The sequence below is a fragment of the Callospermophilus lateralis genome, chromosome 3, assembly GCF_048772815.1.
Source record: "Callospermophilus lateralis isolate mCalLat2 chromosome 3, mCalLat2.hap1, whole genome shotgun sequence".
Lineage (NCBI taxonomy): Eukaryota > Metazoa > Chordata > Mammalia > Rodentia > Sciuridae > Callospermophilus > Callospermophilus lateralis.
Window position 1 is genome coordinate 134,553,522 of NC_135307.1, and position 16,077 is coordinate 134,569,598.

The 16,077-nt window shown below is 46.1% G+C and overlaps 1 protein-coding gene across 4 annotated transcripts; it reads right to left on the bottom strand.

The window, feature by feature from the left end:
- Positions 1-5,517: 5,517 nt before the first annotated feature.
- On the bottom strand, positions 5,518-15,847 carry Aen (apoptosis enhancing nuclease). 4 transcript variants are annotated; one of them, XM_076848812.1, is made up of 4 exons: positions 15,762-15,847; positions 11,753-12,359; positions 8,017-8,217; positions 5,518-7,467 (listed from the first exon to the last, which is right to left on the bottom strand). In XM_076848812.1, the coding sequence occupies exons 2-4, from the start codon at positions 12,293-12,295 to the stop codon at positions 7,231-7,233; spliced, it is 981 nt and encodes a 326-aa protein (XP_076704927.1). In that variant the 5' UTR covers positions 12,296-12,359; positions 15,762-15,847; the 3' UTR covers positions 5,518-7,230. The 4 variants fall into 4 exon arrangements, with proteins under 4 accessions (XP_076704927.1, XP_076704928.1, XP_076704926.1 ...); XM_076848813.1 differs by lacking the exon at positions 15,762-15,847 and adding an exon at positions 15,635-15,737; XM_076848811.1 differs by lacking the exon at positions 15,762-15,847 and adding an exon at positions 15,573-15,737.
- Between the last annotated feature and the right edge of the window lie 230 nt (positions 15,848-16,077).

Genomic DNA, 16,077 nt, shown 5'->3' on the forward strand with positions numbered 1-16,077 from the left:
GAGTTGCGGAGGCCACTACTTGGGAAGGGTGGGAGGAGGTAGGGGTGGAAAGGGGCTAGTCCCCACCCCCGACCAGGGAACGCAAGGAAGCAACATTGGGACTCCATCGGTTCAGGGGTGCTTCTGTCCACCCTCCGTGGGCTCTATCTTCAGCTGGGTTGATATTGTTTGAGGACCAGAAGCAGGCATCGAGGGAGTACCACCAGGCCAGCCATGCTTCTTTGGAGCCACACTCATCCAGGCTGGAACATCTAATTCTTACAGGAGTGCCTGGCATGTAAAGAGCACTCTGTATTTACTGAATAAATGAATGAGCTACATCTGGGTCCAAAACTCAAGTTTGTTTTGTTTTTTTGCTTGTTTATTTGTGGTACTGGAGATTGAACCCAGGGGTGCTTTACCACTGAGTTACATGCCCAACCCTTGGTTTATTTTTTATTTTATTTTGAGACAGGGTCTTGCTAAATTGTTGAGGCTGTATTCAAACTTGCAGGCCTCCTTGCCTCAGCCTCCAGAGTGCCTGGGATTACAGGTGTGCACCACTGCACCCAACTTCAGACTCAGTTTTCCATGAGAAACACACGCATTGCACCATACACTACAGTGTGACTGATTAGAGCCACCATGCTTGCCTCCTACCTCACATCTATACAGAATAAACACCCATCAGTCTGATCTGGTTGCCCTCATTTTCACAAAGATTTGTGATTTGTAAGGGGACTTCCCTAGTTTCATGGTGTTTTTTTACCAAGCCAGATGTCTGACTTAGACTTCAAAAATAAACCAAATAGGAAGTATGTCTCAATGACACAGCATTGTTTCTGTTTGTTGCGCTGTTGATTCAAGTCTGAACCAAAAAAAGTATTTTTGGTTCCCATCTGAGTGAGCAACTCTTGCTTGGTTTCAGTTTGGGGACTTTCTGCTTTTCAAAGGCATAAAGGTTGTTACGCTGATTTAGGGAGAAGTGAAGCAGCATAAACAGGAGACAAAACTCTTGTTACTTTATAAGAATGTGCATTTAAAAAGTAACCCCTGCCAGCTGTGGTGGCTCAGCCTGTAATCCCAAAGACTCCTGTGGCTGAGGCAGAAGGATCACAAGTTCAAGCCAGGGCAATTTAGTGAGACCCTTTCTCAAAATAAAAAAAATAAAAAGGGCTGGGAATGTAGCTCAGTGAAAAATGAAGGATATGAAAAACAACAACCCTCAGGGGTGGGGTGGGGGGGACAAGAACAATGAATCCCAAGGAGAGAAGGAAAACAATGGGCTCCTGACTTTCACAATTGTTTCCCCTGAGTGCCCAACCAAGCATTCTTTGATGATTCAGTCTAACTATAAAATTCAGACCCCTATTGAAACTGAAGAACACGGACAATAGGCCCCAAGGAACTTCCCTCACTGTTCCCCTTATTGTCCTACTACCCCTCCCTAAATAAGCCTACCACCAAAAACTCCCATGACTTGGCAGTGCCGCCAAATAGGGCCACCAAAAGGAACCAACTCGTTCCATGACCAGGCTCTGCTAAGACCGTAAAAAACGCAAACCCATGTGGTGGCCTTCTGCCATTTTCCCCCTGAAGATGTGCCCCTGGGGTGCTGAATAAAGCATTGCTGGTCCATTGAGGTCTGCCTCTATTTTCTTTTTGTATTCACTTTCATGTGCTTTCAGTAACCATTGCCATATTCTCTCTTGAAAATGTACCCCTCCAGTGTTTGATAAAGCATTGCTGATCTGTTGAGGTCTATCTTCATTTCTTCTTCTTTCATTTTGCTTTCAGTAAAGCAGCCCTGGGTTTAATCCTCAGTACCAAAATAAGAATCCCCCTAAAACAAAAACACCCCCCAAACTCCCCCAAACAGTAAGCCCCTAAAGATTCTCTTGGAGATTTGTTTCTTCAAATTCCCATTGGACCCCAAGCAGCCTGTGGTGATCTTTAGACATCAACATCCTGCTGCAGACCCTGTGCTTCACCTGGTCCCAGAGCACATTCTTCTCCCCATGGTCCTGTACACAGTCTGTGCAACCCACTCCTGATCTGCATCTTCAAGTGCTTTCCCACATGGCCTCCAAGTTTGGCTTTTTCTCTTTTTCTGGGCTTGTTTTACTCATCAGTCCTCATCTTCCCATGTTGCTGCAAATAGATATTCTCCTTCAGGTCCTGCTTTTAAATTGTCCTTTGAGCCCTACCTGATCAAGTTTTCCAAAGTCTAATCTCATGTACTGTCACAGCTCTTTTCTGCTTAAAAATTTAGGAATTTCCTACTGTTCAAAAACCCTCACACCTCAACTCCCAGGCAGTTTTCAGGCCCTCCCTCAAGTGCCCCTCAAGCCCTTTCCAATCTCGTTTTGTACCAGCTCTGATCTACAACCTCTAGGTTTAAACCCACTCTCAGGGTTGCTGTTCATACAAGTGTTGACACCTCCCAAGCCACCTGCAGGTCTTGTCACCTCCTTGAAAGATGCTGGTCGCTGCCCCAGTGTGAAAATGGCTAGAAGAACCAATAAAATCAGGTCTGCTTCAGAAGGGTATGTTCATTTGGGCACACTCCTTTCTTAGGGCTTGGGCATTTGCTGTCACCTCTTCTGGAAAGTTCCTCCCCCAGGTCATCTGCCTAGCTTACCTCTTCTCTGGCAGGTCTCTTCATGGAACCATCCCTGATCTCTTATTTAAAAATGTACTTCCATGGGGCTGGGGCTGTGACTCCGTGGTATAACACTTGCCTAGCATATGTGAGGCCCTGGGTTTGATCCTCAGCATCACATATAAATAAATAAAATAAAGGTATTGTGTCCAACTACAACTAAAAAAATATATATTTTTTAAAAATGCACTTCCTAATCTCTTCCTGTTTTTTCTACTAGAATGAGCACCCCCCAGAAACACCATGCATTCTACTTGTTCATTTAATTCCATTTGCCCTCTCTTTGGTTCACTGTTGGGCCCCTAGAACCTAGAACTCTAACTGGCTCAGGCTAAATTTTTGTTCAAATGTCCTGCGTGCTCTGATGTTGGACCCAACTGCTGGTGATTAGCAGCACTTTAGGGGCAAACGTCAACCCCAGTCAGGGTGCTCCCTGTTGTGGATGTTCCCAAATCTTGTTGGATCAGGTAGCAGGAGAGTGAGTCACTCAGCAAACTTGTCAGCCTTACAAAACACATCTTGGAACAGCTGCCCACTTGTCACAATGTAGCAGGTAGAAGGCTGTCACTGCGTGGGCCTCTCTAAATTCCTACCACTCAGAATCCCCAGGGTACAAGCCAAGCAAATAGTTTGTACTATGGTTTGGAAATAGTTTGTGTCCCCCCAAAGTTCATGTACTGGAAGCTTGGTCCCTAGCATAATCTGGGTTGAGGTGGCATTTAGAGAGGTACAGTCTAGCCGGTGGTAATACTGCCATGCAAGCACCTCTTTCACAAATGGATTAATGTTTCTTGGGAATTCAAGGTCACGTAAGACTAGGTTAGATGCAGCCACCAGGTACCCCCATCATAATTGTACCATATAAGCTTCTCCCCTAGTCAATAAGATTCTTACAAAGAATGTCAACAGGATTTATGCAGAGTTCATTGTGGTTTGAAGCTTCCTCTCCCTTGTAAATGCCAAGTTTGCACACAAAAGGTGTGACAGACTGTCTCAAGAGAGTTTGCTGTGCAAAAGTTACTGTTTTTCTTGGTAAAAACTTGTGAAATCTGTATGATCTAAAATATGGGACAAAGTGTAGCTGTTACATACCCACCCTCATGTAACCACCCCACTGAGTATAAATCTAATAAGAATTTCCAGACCCCAAGGTCCAGAAATTTTAGACATTAGTCCCTTTGGACCACTGTAGATTAAATAAATCTGATTACTGAAAATTCCACAGGTGTCCAGCTTTATGTGTCCTAACTCAAGCTCATTGTCCTGCTTCCTGTCTTACCATGTGATCCATTCTACATGCAATCCTACCATGGTGCTAACATCTGTTATGAGGCTCTCCACAAAGCTAATCAGATGCCAATGACAAAATCTTGAATCTCCAGAACTCAACTAAATAAACCTCTTTTTATAAAGACTTGGGTATTTTGTTATAGTAACAAAATAGGCTAAGAAAATTCACAATGGAGGGTCAGAGGCACTTTTCCACTTTTCCCTAGAGGCAGCTCTGCCCTCTCCAACCTGGCTGAACATGTACCTCTAAAATGTGCACGTGGATATCTAAACTATATATTATAGGTTGAGTCACATGAAATGAAAACTTCAGCAATAATAAAAATCATATGGTTCAACTTAATATATCTAAGACTGGGCCAAAACAGAGAGGTTGGGAATATAGCTCGGTTGGCAGAGTGCTTGCTTAGCATGCCCAAGGCCTGAGTTCAACCCCTAGCACCACATGAAAAAAGAAAAGACTGTGCTAATCCATACACATAAAAAAAGATGAAGTGAGTTAAAAACTAACTGTGTGGGGCTATGGTTGTGGCTCAGTGGTAGAGCGCTTGCCTAGCATGTGTGAAGCACTGGGTTCGATCCTCAGCACCACATAAAAATAAATAAATAGAATAAAGGTATTGTGTCTACCTATGATCAAAAAAATTTTTTTAAATGAACTATGTACAAATAAGCACTCAACATCACAAAATATAAAACCCTATCATCTCACACTCATTAGAACAACTATTATTTTAAAAATAAAACAAAAACAACAGGTGCTGACAAACATGTAGAGAAATGAAACCCTGTTGGGTGAGAACGTAAAATGGCTCAGCCACTGAATTAAAAAATTACCATAAGATTCAGCAATTCCCCTACTGGGTGTATGTCCAAAAAAATTTAAGAGGATAGCAAAGGGATATTTACACATTCATGTTTACAGCTGGCATTTTCACAATAATAGCCAAGAGGGATAAACAACCCAAGTGTCGCTCACGGACAGATAAATGGATTAACATGGTATGTGCAAATTATTCAACCTTAGAAATTCTGATGTATGCTATAACATGGATAAACCTTTTCCTTGAGTATTATGCTAAGTGAAATAATCCAGTGACAAAGACAAATATTGTATGATTCCCCTTATGAGAAATATCTAGTCAAATTCAGAGAAACAGAATGTAGGGTGGTGGTTGCCAGAGGTTGTGGGGGTGGGAATGGGAGTAACTACTTAATGGGGAGACTTTGTTTTGCAACAGGAAAAAAGTTCTGGAGATCTATTGCACAACAATGTGTATGTATTTAACACTATTTAACTGTACACTTAAAACTGGTTAAGACAGTAAATTTTAAGTATATTTTATCAATTAAAAATATTTTAAAGTAAGTACATAGTTTCAGTGAGAAATTAAACTTGTGCTCTAAACAGGGCAGCTATAAAATAAAAATTGTAAGTTCTTTAGCTCTAAAAATTTTCTGCTACATTCCAGTGCATCATCTTGAAAGATGTCCTTCTTTGAGAACAAGCACACAGCAAAGTCTAGGGCCCACCCCAAATCCCCAACCACCCTAGGTTGAGAATTGATGGAAAGAACCATTTCACCCACTTTTCCAATTGTGTTTTATTCTAGAACAAATGGTTCTACAACAAAACAATTTTCAATAATACATTTCCCCACTATAATAGCTCCATTTTCCTTCAATCCACAAACCAATTTAAAATGCTATTTAGCTGTGTGTTTAGCAAGGTTTTCAAAGAATTCAGATGTCAGTCCTAGAGGTGGCTGGCCAGCTTCCTCCTCTGCTGATAGGGAGGAGCTGGTGACCACACAGTCTCTGACCTGGGTTTGTGCAGTGCAGCCTCGGCTGACGAGTGAGTGGTGTGGTTTCAGTAGTGTCCCTCCCTCCCTGACCCTGTGTTGCCTTGCTCTGTCATCACTTCCTGCACACAGTGACAGGATGCTGACAAGAAGCCAGCAATTGATAGCAGACAAGATACACTGAAGCTCCATGCCCTGCCCTCATCCCAGCCTGCATGGGCCCAGGCCCCACCTGCTGGAACAGGCAAGCAAAGACAGCTCTCTCTGAGCCACTACTGTTCCATCTAGGACTCAGTATCTGGGCACTGTCCTGAATGAACAGTAAGTAGCCCATTCACTCAGGACATGTGCAAGGCACCTAACAATGAATCCTCCCAACCACCTTTATCACTCTGCCCATTTTACAGATGAGGAAACAGGCTCAAGGGTAAAGTCATAGGCTTGTCTGAAGTCTCAAAGCTAAGTGGCAGTAAAGATGGGGACTGTAAGTGGCAGTAAAGATGGAGTTTGGAGGTCTGTGTCACCTGAGCCCTTGGTTGTCCTAGTAACCCAAAATTTCCCCTCAGAAAACATTTTTATAGAAATTAACCTCCCTCCCAAACCACAGTGTAACTGTTAATTATAAAGCTGAAAGGCACCAGGTACAGGGACACTGTATAGCTGCCATACCTGCCCCAGGAACTATGTAGACTGTTTCCAAGGCTGGCACTTGCTCTATTTAAGGGCAGACACAACTCCTCAGGGGGTAGGGAGGGAAAAATTAAACCATACTGTTTCTCAGGCTTTGTGTAAAGGAGCCTAGTGCTGGATGGGCAAAGAATTCCTGATTTGGGATAATAAATAAATATGCCAGTTCTTATCCAAAGCTTCTCTGCTCTCCCTTGTGAGCTGTGACCTGTGATTCGGATGTCACGCTTGTGAAGGGGCCAAGGGAGGCTGTGGGCTCTCCTATTCTACTGCAGCCTAGAAGGCAGGGGACAGGCACCATGGGACATAAAACTTCTTACAATGGCTGTAACCAGGGTTCCAACTCAGAGATGAGAAGAAATGTCCCCTTTAGAGGCCTTAATTCTTTTAACTTCAGAACATATTTATTCTGAATCTGAACATGACTATGGAGGAAGAGGCAGCAAGAAAAACTAAATAAAATTTTGTCACATAAATTAACATAAGGGAACTCCAGGGACTGAACCCCATCCCCCCACCCCACCCCCACCCCAGGGAGATGTTATCCCTGTAGCTAGCACAGCATGATCCAGGACACATGGAGATGGAGAAAGCCAGTGACAGTCCACCTGCCATTTCCATGGTATCTATAAAGTGCCATCAGCAAAATCACAGGGACAGAGGGCTATTCTGTAGGCGAAGGGTGTAGAGGACAAAGATCCTAGCTGCTGTGACCTTGGGACTAGTAGGCTGCATCCTGCCAGTCCTGCCCAGGATGGACAGCCCAGTGCTGCCCTGAACCCTACTTCCCACCCACCACACTCCTTCATCTCATTCCCTTCCGTCCAGTACTCCCCCGGTGCCTCCTGTGGTGTCCTGGGCCAGGTCATCAGGCCAGTATTGGTCCTCCATATACTGCTCCATGTCAGTGCTGCTATCAGGCTCTCTGTCCTCAGGATGGGCCCAGAAGCTACTGGCCGCCTGCTGTTCCCACTGCGCCTCCACCAGCCGGTACAGCTCCATGGCTGTTGTGGCATCTTCCACGGATGAGTGCCCATGCTGGCCCACCTGTGGATGAGACACAATGCATGGTGACACAGGCCTGAGAAGCAATGCCCTCTCCCAGGGCTTTTTGTAGGGGTCCAAGAACACATACCCCAGAATGTGTTCAGAGAAGAGTTGGAACCTTAGCTGCCTACTAGCTTCTCCAAGCCTGTTTTCCATGAATATAAGACATGGTAAAAAGTCTGATTCAAGTGCTATAAGACCAGATGGATAATGAATATGAAGCACAGTGGGAGCAAGAGTTACCAGACCCCTGATCAAAGGTTCTATGTCTGATAGTAGGAGAAAAGAGAGCAACCTATGGGGATACAAGGACAGAGCCAGGACTTGGGTAGAGGACAAACCTGGAAGAGATCTGGAAGACTGTGGCTATCATAGTGACACTGGGAAAGGTTATAGAAACACGAGGGCAGCCTGTGTAAGTGGGAGACCCATGCTTCGTGCAACATGACCTGGACCAGAGAAGGAAGAATGGCAAGGTACCCCTGTGGCCCAGCAGGCATGGAGGCCAAGTGGGCCTTGCTCCCTCCCAACCACCCCTGTACCACATACCTGGATCTTCTTATGCAGCAACTGCAGGGCCAGGTCCTTAAGAGAGACTCTGGTTCGGGTGTGGAGGTCAGGCTGACTGAGCAGGTTTGGGACATAAGTGGTATCCCGGGTCTGGCTCCGAGGGTGGACGTACTTGAGGGCCTGGAAATCATTGTGCAGCGCGTGGCCCACTACCACCTTGCCCTTCAGGAGCTTAAGGATCTGTAAATGGAGAGAAGAGGCATGAAGGCCCCACTGTCAGGCTAGTAGCAGACATACTCTGGAGGGCCCTCAACAACATGTGCATGGACCGCAGCATTTGGAGGGAGGCAGTACAGAAGAGGGAGACCATGCACCCTACAGTCAACCATGCTACCCCAAGTTTGAAACCAGGCCCTTCTTCTGAGTAAATTGTGGTACACTTCAGTTCTCTGCACTGTACAAGGGGAACACTACCAATAGCATTCCATGGGGTGGTTGTCAGGATTATGGGGAGTCATGGAGGGGTCAAGTCTTCTAGTCTCCAAATTCAAGCAACTCTTCACTGGTGGCACAGGCTTTGCTCTCCACCTAAAGACTTCACCATCAGCCTTCTCACCCCACCTGGCTCCTCCCCAACTTCTCTCAGGCTGCAAATCTCAGCTTCAATGCCGTCCTCAGGAGGCCTTCACATGATTTCTCTCTACCACTATTCTCTCCTTCAGGGGACACATTTTCTAATCACATATTTAGCTCTCAAGATGATCTAACCACCTCTTTTTCCCTGTAATTCCCAGGAGTACAGGGACCCTACTTGATTTGACTAGTAATGCTTTTATGAAAGCATTCCATTTATTTATTATTAATTATTGATCAATAAAGACCTGTTATTTGGCAGGGTGGGGTGGCACATGCTTGTAATCCCAGCAGCTTGGAAGGCTGAGGCAGGAAGATCATGATGTTTAAAGCCAGTCTCAGCAATAAGTGAGGCACTAAACAATTCAGTGAGACCCCTGTCTCTAAATAGAATACAAAATAGGGCATGAGATGTGGCTCAGTGGTAGAGTGTCTGAGTTCAATCCCTGGTACCCAAAACAACAACAAAAACAAAAATACCATTATTTGGGTGAATTCAACATAACAGTATCTCGCACAAGCAGACATACCATAAATGGAAACTCTTGTGAGTATTAAAGGACACAGTCCTTTTTTTTCAGGATATTGTCACCTTGCCTCTCTGTGCACTAACTTCCTTCTCACCCTCTACACCTGATTTTCTTTGCAGCTCTGGCTGCCTGCAAAGAGAAGAGTGTGCCTCTTTCCTCCCTGGTCAAAAATCTCCTCACACCCAGGGAGGCTGTGTCCAGGATCATGGGCCTGGCTCTCCTTATCACCAGCTGCTTGTCTCCCAAAGTCTAACTCTGCTGGCAATTCATGGTTTACTACTTTCGTGGCAGATGGGTAAGACACACTTAGACTTTATGGTGGGGTGCATTACCACACTAGTCTCACACCATAACCTCTACCAAACCATCAGTCATAAAATGAGATCAAGCCCACCCCAGGCTAGCTCAGTCTGGACAGAAAGTGATTCTGCTCCTGAGTAAATGGAAGGGACCAAGGAGCTAGAAGGCTCATCACAGGTCTACCTTCCTTTTTTATTTTTAAAGTACTGGGAACTGAACCCATAGGAGTTTTACCACTGGCTATATTCCTAGCCCTTTTTATTTATTTTGAGACAGGGTCTCACTAAGTTGCTGAGGATCTCATAAAGTTACTTAAGTTAGCTCAAATTTGGAATTCTCATTCCTTAGCCTCCCAAGTCACTGGGATTACAGGTTTGTGCCACCACCTGTGGCCATAAATCTACCTTCCTACTGCTTCTATTCCTGCTCCACCTGATTGATAAATAATAATCTTTTCAAAGAAACATTTGGGCCATAGATGTATGGAAAAGGAAGACAAAGATGAAGTATACCAATATTTTCCAAACCTGCCTAATTCAAATAACCCAGAATCATTAAATAGCAGTTGTAATGCTTGTTTTAAAAATGCAAATTTATTATTTTGGGGGAGATACCAGGGATTGAACTCACGGGCACTCGACTACCAAGCCACATCCCCAGCCCTATTTTGTATTTTATTTAGAGACAGGGTCTCACTGAGTTGTTTAGTGCCTCACTTTTGCAGAGGCTGGCTTTGAATTCGAAATCCTCCTGCCTCAGCCTCCCAAGCTGCTGGGATTATAGGTGAGTGCCACCTTGCACAGCCTAAATCTGTTCTTATATTAGATCAACCTATCTATCAAATATATCAATTATATTACTGATGTAATAGAGCACAGCCTAAGAATGTGAATTTCACCTTGGCTTATGCATAATTTTATCCTTGAGAAACACTAAATAAAAGCAGGAAAAACTAGCCAGCTGAACTGGATCAGTATAAAGGTACAATATATGCAAACCTCAAATAGCTATCAGCAACTTTGTTCACTTGTGTGATGTCCCATACCTCTTCAAATCTATTTCTATTTGTACCAGTTTTTTTGTGTGTATGTGCATGGTATTGCAGTCTGAACCCAGGGGTGCTCTACCACTGAGCTATATCCCTTCCCTTTTTATGAGAAAGGCTAAATTGCCTAGGCTGGCTTTAAGCTTTTGATCCTCCTACCTTAGCCTTCAGAGTTTCAGGAATTATGGACGTGTGCCACCAGCCTCACTTTCTTGTAGTACTTTCTGAGAAAACTCTTCTTCCACATACCAACTTACAATTAACCCAAGCAGCAACCCTCCTGATACCTGTTTCCATAAGCAAAACTTCATGTCTCTGTCAAGATAAAGTGCCCAACTTATTGGTGCATTATGCATTTCTTAACCATTTAACACGTGCAAAACCATGTTATCATTTATTATTAGATTTTGATTATATTTCGTGATATTGCTGACCAGTTCTTTTGAATATTGTATACCAACACCATTTCCCCAGAGATGCTATGATTTTCACAATACAGGTTTCCTTAGGATGATTATTTGTAGAAATGCACATTGGAGCCCTTCCTAGATTTGAGATATCCTAAATCAGAATCTTTCATGGAGGAACCAGGTGGCAAGGATCTAGATTGTTAATAAGGCTTTAGCTATTTCCTATGGTCAAAGGTATCTGATAATTCCTGTTAGAGTGGTCCCAAAACTAATCAATTTTGTTCAAAGCACTTAAGAACTAACATAAGGAAGTATGTCAGAATATCAACATCTAAGGCAATAAAACTGCGGGCCTTGATAATTTTACAGGCACATAGCACTCTCATAACAGAATTCAAGAAAGGCACAGTGGTGCACACCTAAAATTCTAGTGACTTGGGAGGTTGTGGCCAGAGGATAGCAAGGGTGAGGCCAGCCTGGGCAACTTAAAGAGACCTGTCTCGAAATAAAAAATAGAAAAGGGCTGGAAGTATAGCTTAGTGGTAGAGCACCTCTGGATTCAATCTCTAATACCAAATAAATAAACAAATAAAAATAACAGCAAAATTCAACATGGAAGTTGCTTATGTCTCCACCATCCCCACAGCCCTCCCACAAACACCAACCCCCAATCCTTTCTGGAGGCAGAATCAGAATTTTTCACTTACCCTATTCAATGGAAAAGGAACCTACTATTTGGAAAAGTGAGGTGATTTTTTCAAGGTCTCTCACAACCAGAGGCAAGATGGTAACTCAAAGTCAGGGCTGCTCTGCCCTACACTTTGCATAGACCCACAAACCCCCAACCCTGTCCTCACCTCTTTCTGGGCCACCTGGAAGGGGATAGCCTTGCGCATGTGCTGCCGAGTGATGCCGCTCCAGCGAGTGCGGTAGTCAACGATGGGCATCTCAGGCCGAATGTACTTGTCATAGAGGACGTCACCATGGTAACTCACCACAGAGCAGCGGGCCAGCTCACTCACCCGCCCTCGGGGTCCTGTGCCCACCATCTCACAGTCAATAGCTACACATTTGCTGGGCAAGGGCCCTGAAGCTTCCCTGGAGGTGGGCCTTTTGCTATATGGGCCACCACTGCCAAATTCAGCCCTGGGATGCTGCCTCCCACTGCCAGCAGCTTCAGCGCCTGACAGCACCTCCAAAGGGGCAGGCAGCAGGGAGGAGCCTTGTTCCGGTGGCATGGTCAGCAGCCCCTGCTCCTGTAGCAAGGCCTTCCGGGCCATGAAGCGTTGGTGCTGTCGGCTCCTCCTCTTGTGCCTTCTTCGAACCACATCCCTGGCACTGGGGTTGGTAAGGGACAAGCATGGGCACTGAGCAGACTCAGGGGCTTCCTCAGGTACCATGCCAGTCAGTTCTGAGCTCAGGGCAAGGGAAGCCTGGGAAGCAATCTTTCAACCGGGTGGCAGCCTGGAGAACACATAAGCAGAGGAGGTGTGTGAGGAGTGTACCACGCAGTTCTTCCTCTACCCTGCAGTGCTGCATAGCTGGGCTGCCCTAGAGTGGAGAGCTCAAGGCACCTCATCAAGTCCAGGACCTACTTTATTAAAATCTGTACTCTTACGTAAACAAATACCAGGTGCAAATCACTGCTCTAAGTACTGCATGGACTCGCTCCATCTCTCCAATGACTGGGCAAAGTATTATTACCCTTGTTTTATAGGAAATAAAAAACAAAACCTGAAGCATAAATGTTAAGGAATTTAGTAAGACATACAGGCTAATGAGAATCCCAAACCTATATTCTCAACCTCAAGCCACAGCTCACCTCCATATTATTTTACCCAAGAATTTTAGAGGTCCAGTTATAGAGAAATAAAATTCATTAAAAAAGTATTCAAGTTGAGCATCCCTAATGCAAAATCCAAAATCTGAAACTTTTTGATCACTGACAATTATACTATGAACAAGGCACAACAGGATTTAACCTGGATCTTTATAAAACTGTATATAGCATATATACAGCAGGGGCTCAATAGCTATCTGCTTCCTTCTTCCCAGAGAAGCTAAGATTCTAGCCCATGGTTGATAACCAGCTATTCTCAGGTCAGTTTCTCTGCCTGTACTCACTGCCTTTCCTATGCCTCCCTCTGATCGTTTTACACCCAGCTGCTGCATTACCCAGAAGCCCTTATCCCACGTGTCACACTAAGACTTTCCGGGTCCCAATGGTGCCAGGTGCTGGGCAGTGTTATAAAGATGGTCCTAGACTCTGAGGAATCTAGTCTCACCAGAGCAAGAGAAATGAAGTAGAAGTGTGTTAAGGGCTGGATTAGAGGCACTGGAACAAAGGCTGAGACAACAGGCAGAAGGAGGATCCATGGTTGGCTTCCTGGAAGAGGTTATATCCATGTGATGAACAGTAGTAACCCTCCAAGTAGAAGGGAGAGGACTAAGTGGAGGGCAAAGGCTTGACAATGGAGTAGCCCACAGGTGAGGTTGAGGGACCCATCAGCCACTTGATGTCACTGGAGTGTAAAGCATAAATGGTGGTAGCTGAGTGCACTACTCCTTTTTTACCATTTTATCTTCTGCCTCCAACTTTGGTGGCCCTTCCACAAACCATCCCTACCCCAGGCTGGTATCCCCAGGCTGTTTTCTGCTGCTTAAGGGAATGAAAGAGCCCCCAGAGGCACCTAGAAAAGTTACTGAAATGTTGCTCAGTATCCCTGACCCACAGCATTAACTGTCTAGTTGAGGAGCAAAAAAATTCACCCTGTGCCCTGTGCTGGCTGCATGGGGAAATTACTTTACTCCTCAGTAAGTTACATGGTCTACCTCAGGGCTCTCTGAAGGTAGGAACAGAGCCCTGTTTGTCTCTGTCCCTTCTCTAACAAATCAGCCTGAAACCTGGCTTGTTATAGGCCACCATCTTCAGAAGCTTCCTTGAAGGAAGCTCAAGCTGGGCCTACTATTAGCCAGACTGTGGGGACTAGAGAGCTGGAGGTGACTAAGTTCCCTAGGACACAATCACCTCTAGGGAATTTGTGGCTTGGTAGGGACAGAGAGAGTTCAAAAGTTATAAAGGCATGCTCAGGATGGGAGTGATGAGTTGAAAAGGAAGGGTACCTGGTAGCTTAGGCAAGCACAAAACAAGTAGAAGACCTGGAGTAGGGAATGCCTGGCAGTGGAGGGGACACTCTGCAGTGTTTTAGACAAGTCATCCAGGGAACTCAGGAATGGAAGGACATTCAGAAAGAGAAATCACAGGCACAAAGCCCAGAGCCAAAGCACACCCACTGAGGGAGGGCAAAGGGTTCAGTGCAACAACTAAAAAGCCAGGAGGTAGACAGCCAGGAGAAAAGTGAGTGGGGATGGCAAGAGAACTGTTCCTGGAGAGTGAGTACAAGTTTGGGCTTAATAAAAAATTGATGGGGAACCACTAAGGGTTTTAGGCAGAGGGTGCCTGAATTTGATTAACAGCAAAGAAATGGGAAGGGGGCAGGAAGTGAAGTGAAGTGCCAAGTTTGCTGATGCCTGCATTTGCATGAGGATTCCTGGCACCTAAGCCAGGGCGAGGCTTGGTGACCCCATCCTGACTCATCTATCATCAGCTGTTCATGGCTTCCACAAGAAGCACTCTCCTTTTAAAAAAAGGCTTTTAACTGTAAGCAACTCCCTCATACTGACAAAACACACCTTAGAATTCAGAACCTCAATTTGCCTTAGCCTGGCAATGCAAGAAAATCTGGCCTAATGAGACCTACACCAGTAACTGACTTCTGGGTGGAAGTGAGCAGCTTTCCCCTCCTCTACTTGGGGTTGAAAGCTCTGTGGGTCAGGAGCTGAAACGGTGGTTAGAGTGAGTAGCTTTCTTGATCCTGCTGGCAAGGTTTTAAAGAAGTCAAAATTCGATTCCCTAAGAAAAGGTCTCTATGGCCTTGTTCCAAGAGAAAACAACAGTCCTTTTCCATATATCCTGGTCTTGATGACACGTCACAACCAACAATTATCATGGGCACATCTTGGGACCCCAGATGTTTATGCCTGGGGATAAGTTTCGCTCAAATGGCACAATCCTTCAGCAAAGACAAATACAAATTCGTTTTCCAGCCTGGATCCAGGGCTCTGAGAGTCAGCGCAGACACCTGGCCCTCCGATTAGGAGTCCCAAGTCTAAGGGAAGGGCCTTGGCGCAGAGTCCTCTTAGTACAGGCCCCATAGGAACCACAGAGTCAGAATCATCAGCGGGCAGATCAGGAAGGAGCGAGCAGTCCTAGACCCTGCCTTGGGTTTAGGACTACATGACCTCGGGCAAACCCAGGGCTTCTTACTAGGTTAGGGCTTCGGAAAGACAGTTAATTACTCGAAACATGAGGTTTGTTACGCTGCCTATTCTCAGGCCTATCCCCACCCAGTCTGAACTGCCCTTTGGCGACCAGGGACCGAGAATCTGTTTTTTAAAACCGCCTGACCCCACCCCCCAAGCTATGATTCCCCAAATCGCCAAATTTGAGAAAGCCTGGCTCACTAAGGTTCCCCGCATTACTACAAACTTCTCGGGATCAAGAAAAACAAGGCGAAAGAAACACCACACGACCTCGCCGCCCGCTGGGCGTTCTCCGCGGCAAGACGCGAGGGAGGCCCGGCCACACCGGGAAGGGCTCGGGCGTTGTGCACTTACTGGCCGCGGCGTCCAGGCCGAGCCGGGATGAGGGAGGCGGTACCCAGGCCCGGCCCCCGTACCTGCCCGCCCGAAGCGTGTGGTCGGCAGAGGCTAGGCGCCCCTACCCCACCGCGACCGCCAGCGGCCCCGGACACGCCGCGCCACCCCGTCCGAACCGGCAACGCAGACCAGGGTCCTAGTGCTCACCTGAAACCGCGGACGTCTCTTCCGGCGAGCACGTGGCGCCCAGGCAGCTGGCAGCTCCCGCATGCCCGGGCAAGCCCGGCTACGGCTGCCCGCCCATTGGCTCGCTAGACGCAGCGCCCGCCTAAGACCTCTTCTGATTGGTTGAGCCTGCCCAGATGCGGTAGGTGTTCGCGAGTCGGAGGGCGGGAGCTCGCGGAGAGGGCGTGTCCGAGCCGCCGGGTGGGAGGGCAGTTTTAAAGAGAACCCGGCGTAGCATGCTTCGGCTCCCGGTTCCAACCCGCCTTGCTGCTAGAGTGGAGATGGTGTTTCTGTGAGC

Excerpts from the sequence above, each read along its gene's own strand:
- Aen (XM_076848812.1), bottom strand. The coding sequence starts at position 12,295 with ATGGTACCTGAGGAAGCCCCTGAGTCTGCTCAGTGCCCATGCTTGTCC. Across the intron at positions 8,218-11,752 it reads TCCAGGTGGCCCAGAAAGAG|ATCCTTAAGCTCCTGAAGGG; the intron begins GTGAGGACAGGG and ends CTCCATTTACAG. Across the intron at positions 7,468-8,016 it reads TGCTGCATAAGAAGATCCAG|GTGGGCCAGCATGGGCACTC; the intron begins GTATGTGGTACA and ends TCTCATCCACAG.